Source organism: Brienomyrus brachyistius, chromosome 7 (genome assembly GCF_023856365.1).
Source record: "Brienomyrus brachyistius isolate T26 chromosome 7, BBRACH_0.4, whole genome shotgun sequence".
NCBI classification, from domain to species: Eukaryota; Metazoa; Chordata; class Actinopteri; order Osteoglossiformes; family Mormyridae; genus Brienomyrus; species Brienomyrus brachyistius.
Window position 1 is genome coordinate 19,793,649 of NC_064539.1, and position 6,000 is coordinate 19,799,648.

At 40.8% G+C, this 6,000-nt stretch overlaps 1 protein-coding gene across 2 annotated transcripts in view; it reads left to right on the forward strand.

The window, feature by feature from the left end:
* LOC125745615 (WD repeat-containing protein 7) overlaps nucleotides 1-5,422 on the forward strand; it is a 66,450-nt gene extending 61,028 nt beyond the window's left edge. For both annotated transcript variants that reach the window (XM_049018618.1, XM_049018619.1), the window contains 2 exons: nucleotides 2,686-2,790; nucleotides 3,578-5,422. In XM_049018618.1, coding sequence (XP_048874575.1) covers nucleotides 2,686-2,790; nucleotides 3,578-3,781 — 309 coding nt within the window. In that variant the 3' untranslated portion in view covers nucleotides 3,782-5,422. The remainder of the gene's footprint in view (nucleotides 1-2,685; nucleotides 2,791-3,577) is intronic.
* The last annotated feature ends 578 nt before the right edge of the window (nucleotides 5,423-6,000 follow it).

Below are 6,000 nucleotides of genomic sequence, written 5' to 3' on the forward strand. Positions count from 1 at the left end.
GAATTCGGGAATCTGAAAACTGCAGAGCAGGTGGCCCCCGTCCCCTGTTCACGTCCGGACATTATTCTGAACAGCATGTTGTCATTCTGGGATGTTATTCCAATATGCTTAATACTACACTTAAATTCCAAACAACATTAACAATAATAGGGGGAAAAAAGCAATAGATTTCCAGTATCTGTACTGCATACTCAGCAATAATGAAGTACTCAAATTATGAAATTGCCATAAATAATAGCTTTATAAAGGCATGGGGTATGGTATATGTAGAGGTCTTTCTCAGTTGAAGTGAGTGAAGAGAGGAACAGAACCCATATAAGTACTACTGAATAATACCATCTAATCATTTGTGCTTTAAACAAAGCCGTCTAATAACTGAACTGGCTGTGTGTCTTTGTCCTGCCGGGTTTAGATTGTTTGTTAGTCCTCTGTTGGTTCAGTGAACAAAGCAGGGAAGTCTTGTGTTTTTCGTTTTCACAAGCAGAGACTTTAACTGTTTTGCACATACTGCCAATGAAAGCATCAGAAAGTGTGAAACGTAAGAAAATGACCTTGTTCTGTAGAACTTAGCACACTGGACTTGTATTGTTTTACTCGGCATGAGAAAAGCGTACTGTGTGCTGTGTTAATTCCCTCTGTCTTCCAGTCACACCATTTATACTTTATTACACTTTTAATGTCATTCCTGTATTTCCTTGTCTGATCCATAGACAAACACGTGCTTAATATACCCTTACAAATGTAACCCACACAACCGACTGCGTTATAAGACAAAATGCACCTGAAACAAAGCATTTTCCAGAATCTCTGGAAGAGCACGGCCCGCATCCGGCAGACAACTGTGGATAAAATAAAAAGGTGAAATTTTGGGTTTGTTTCTGCAGTATTGATGGTGCATTGTGGTAAACGGGAGAGGGTCAGCGTCCTTTCCTCAGCTGTATTGATTTGCCCTTCAGCTGCTGCTGGTGAGCTGTGAGGTGAGGGCTCTGCTGCTGATAATCTACACAATGTCTCAGTGAACGTTATTGACTGGCTCGAAACTACTGCCTTCGGCTTTCAGCTTTTCACCCCGTCGCCATGACGATTGTAATAAAACACAGGATAGTCCTGCACACAGAACTCCGCGGCTCACCTCGTGTGGGGGGCTAAAAGACCTGGGAAAAATGTAAATATCAGGAATAATTGAATAAAAAAAAAAATAAACCACAAAATGCTGGTAATATTTAGCAGTAACATTAGATTTATTACATACATTTTCTATATTAGCAATAGGTCATTAATAAAATGTGTGTAACTCAATTCTAAAGCTTGTTGTTGAAGACACCCTTTATTTTGTAGGTGAGTGAGACAAGAGGTCATTTCTCTCAGTCTTCATTTTATTTCTTGCCATTGCTACTGGTCCAGTATAAAACATGATGCTGCCATTGGGGTAAAACAAAAATTCATAATGAAACCGAAATTGTCAGCAGAATGTGTCTGTGATCCAGTACCATGTGTTACTCTTGGACTCACGAGTAGGTCCTGCGCCTTGTTTTTGGCCGTACATGTGTTTATTCTCTAACTTTTTAAAAGTACTACTAGATTTTGTACTTTCTTTTTGTTATAACTGTATACTGTATGCTTTCATGTTATGAAGAATTATACTGTTGTAGTGTGTCATAGAATATGATTTCAGTTTATAACAGTAATAAGTAGCTGCTAATTATATTGCTTGTGTGCAGAAGGTCTCGCATCTGCGTCTCTGAGTGGGAAAAAAATGCATAAATGTGCCATTTGTCATGTTTTTTTTTAAATTATAATTGCAATGTGCTTTTTATTAGAAAACTTAAACATTGTTGTTACTGTTGTTCAGTCACCTGATTATCTTATCACAAATGTATACACAGTATGACTTGTACAGATAAGATGAGCTTTCTTGATACGTGAGTGAGTGAGTGAGTGAGTGAGTGAGTGAGTGAGTGAGTGAGTGAGTGAGTGAGTGAGTGAGTGAGTGAGTGAGTGAGTGAGTGAGTGAGTGAGTGAGTGAGTGAGTGAGGTACTTGTGTGTATATCCAGGGTTTAGCTGAAAACATGCCCCCTGCTACCAGAAGGTACATCCTCCCACGTCTCTTTGACTTTGCACATGAGCCCAGCCGCAGATCCCTGCAGTGGTCCTAACAGAGATAAAATGGGGCATTTCGATGTTCTGCAGTCCAGAAATGCATAGTCACCGATAACAGCGGGATGAGAAATACTCATTTAAAATTTACAGTTTTTTTGTTTTAAAGTCAATTTTGGTATTTTTTTTTCTGTGAGGGTTGATGGGAAAGGGTAAATCTTCTCCATATCCAAAATGTGGAGATTTTCTCAAAATTCCAGCCTAACAACCTGTCTGCCGCAATCAAATGGCGGTTATTCATCCAGTAGCCGTTCAGTAACTGTCACGCAGCATGAAACACATACAGGACACATCGCACTTTAGATAAAATAAGACTTCAGCTTGTTGATGGACTGATGAGACACACTGAATGGGGAAAATGGTTCCCACGATCCTTTGCTCTATCTGTCTTGTAACCACGGCTGTAATGGGATATAGTAAGTAACAAGCTGAAGTATTCCCACTAATTAGTTCATTGGTTTAGGGTCCAGACGTTTCACACTGCAGAAAGACACCTGAAAATGTCACTTGTTTTTTTGTTCACAAAGACTATCGCTGGACACAAGGGACCCATTACAGCCGTGTCCTTTGCTCCTGACGGACGCTACCTGGCCACCTACTCCAATGCAGACAGCCACATCTCTTTTTGGCAGGTAAGCAAAGACCGTTCCTTCCCTAATTGTGGACCCATCATTGTTCTGCTGTATCATTTAAATTCTGTTTATTGTACTTCTCTGGATGTTTTCCACATGCGTTTTCCATGTTGTACAAAAGCCAGCTTGGGTCTGGCTTAGATTTCTTTTTTTATGTCCATTACGACATGCACATCTACAGTAAGAGTTTTCCTGAAAACTGTGAGATGTTTCCTGGGAAACTGTAAGACCTAAATTGTCGAGTGGGAGTCGAGTTTTAATTTGCACTGATGCTGTAACTGAGAATTTATTATTATTATTTATTTTGGCGTATTTCAGCATATTGTTCAGTGTTTTGCATTTGAAACTAGGAAGAGGTTCTTTTCTTTAGCTACAACCCCCCTGAAGCCTGTCCTTTTGTGTTCTTTAAAGAAAAAAAAAAGACTTCAAATACTACAGAGGCAGCCATTCTTCAAATTCTCTATCATCCGGTATTCTTCATCAGGCCGATTTAAGGTTCTTTAGATGGTTTAACATTAAAGTCAACTCTGCCTACTGCTGATTGGTAGTAGCTGCTGCATAGGGAAAACCACATATTATCCTGCTTAACTTAAAGGGACTTTTCAATGCCTTTACACTGCCGATGATGGTGTGGGACACAGTGACCCTCTGTATTTGCTTTCCTGAGAAATGAGCCTAGAAATGAGATTAATTTAAACATGATAAATGTGTTGAGATGGCAGAAGGCTGTATCCCTGTGACCCCCGGTGACTCTACTCCCTCTACTCTCTGGTGTCCCCCCCCACAGATGAACACCTCTTTGTTAGGCAGTATTGGCATGCTCAATTCTGCCCCCCAGCTTCGCTGTATCAAGACGTATCAGGTGCCACCAGTACAGCCTCCGTCGCCGGGCTCCCAGAACGCCCTTAAGCTGGCCCGCCTCATTTGGACCTCGAACCGCAACGTTATCCTCATGGCGCATGACGGCAAAGAGCACCGCTTCATGGTCTGAGCAGTGCTCACCCCCCCCACCCCCACCCCCCCATCGGGAGAACGGTCGTCCCTCGTCGGGGCAAAAATAAACGAAAGCTGTGCATTCGCTGTTTACATGTCTGTTCCCTTCCATTGATTCTCAGTTTGTCGTTATTTAATGAAAAGCAAATTCCTGTGTAGTTCGTGTAATAACCTGGATTGCTAGTCTTGCATATGACGTTATCCCGTGTGTGATTTTGAAGTCAACCAATGGTGTGTGTTGTACATTTTTATATGCTTGTGAGACATGCTTTTACTGGTCACCTGAATTTACAAAAAATGAGTATGGGCCAATTAAAACAATTTCAGCTTGATTTTTCACCAACCCCGTGCAAGAATCTGCTTGAAGATACACATGACTTTTCATCGATCTCTGGCTCTTGGCAGTGGTCAGACATCCCATGCCAGTGCTAGTTCAGAAAAATGTCCTCCATAAGCCCTAGCACAAAACCATATCAAAATAAAAGTTGTCACGAATGCTTCCTTGTTATTCTTTACTATATTTGTATAGTTGCTTTTCATTGGCTACAGAGTAAACTATTGTAACTGGCAATAAGGTACTGTAAATGTGTAAATCACCATCCTGACCTCGCAAAAGGCTACATTTACTAAAACTAATGGCTTGACAGGACTGAAGATATTTATGTCTACATGTAGATAATAGGTTAGAGTAAAATACAAAATATATTTTAAAGAGTTGTTTCATATATAATTATTTTTATGGTTACACCACTCTGAAGTGAGTTGTAAACTGAACAACTGGTCCATCCAAATTTGATTTGATGGGCATTTATGAAGACTTGCTGTTTGCTGCTTATTTGGCTATTGGATTTTATATTAAGGCCCTTTTGCAGATGGTAATACAAACACCTCTACTCTTGCAAAATGTCTGGTTTGTTAAACGATTGTTTGCCTTTGACCAGCAGACCATGGTAGATTTCAGTGATTTCATGTAAATGGTTTCCCGTTTAGTGTCATAAGGGAGGGACCGCTTGTTCTGGCAGCCCAAGGACAAACGTGGCATTCCCCATTAACACCACTTAAGCTACGCGGTTCGGTTTACCTGCATAATTCCCGTCTGCAAATACATCTCCTTGAGCTCCAGATACATTCCCTGCTGCCTCCTCTCAGGCTGTTACTGACTCGGGTCTGAAACAGTGGAGATGTACTTTAACTGTGCTGTGGAGGTGATACAAGGTTTATGACCAGCTTTTGCAGTGTCCATAAGTAATGTTAAAGTAAAGAAAGGATGTAATTCTGCAGCCCACTGTCTGATCAGTTCCTACACACTTGGACTCTTGGCAGCGTCTCTGCATTTACATTCTTGATTTGTCCATTATCACTGTAACTTTAACTTCCTGTATAGGTCACTATTCCAAATAAAATGCTATCGCCTATTTGTATAGCCTCATGAATATCTGCTAATACCAGTACAATGAATTTCAGCTGTAGCCATGGATGGTGATCTCTGCTGTACTTGAAAACTGTCTGTAATGCTCTGTATATCTGTGACACCAGTAAATTAAAAAATAATATATATATATATATATTGAATATAGCTGTGTTGTAAAAACTTAAGAATTGTTGTGGCTGTGTTCATTAAAGATGAGATGTAAACCAATTTCTGGGCATTTTATGTGTGTAGAGTAAATTGACGCACATATTAAATAGCTTGTCACCTTTAATTTTGCAAAAAAGATCACTTTAATATTAGGCCTACGGTGGGAATGTTATTATAGATATGGTACATGGTAATTAATAATATAGAGTAATTCATAATGCTTAAGCAATTCTTAGATCTCTAGACTCTATATTCCAGTCAAGCTTCCTGCCAAAAATTACCCTTCTGTTCCAGCCAAATGTCATTTTTTACCTGAACCAATGGTCTCCACCTTTCACTGGATGAGAGGACACATGAGGGCAAGATGCTGCGGAGGACGTGACGCTAAAACGAAGGCAGCGTTAGCCGCTGCTAGATGCACTCTCACCTCTCACCCCTGTTCCTCTCTGCTGTCGCCGGTGAAATCAATAGTGCTAAGTCAGAAGGGAAATCACTCTGGGCCCTAACAAGAGCGTGTGCTTTGGCAAGGCCAGGCTGAAATACACACCAAGGGAGAGAGGAGACAGGGGGAATCATTCATAGAGGCTGACAGTTCAAGGTGCATTATGGGTCAGGATGACGGGGGGGGGGGGGGAGGG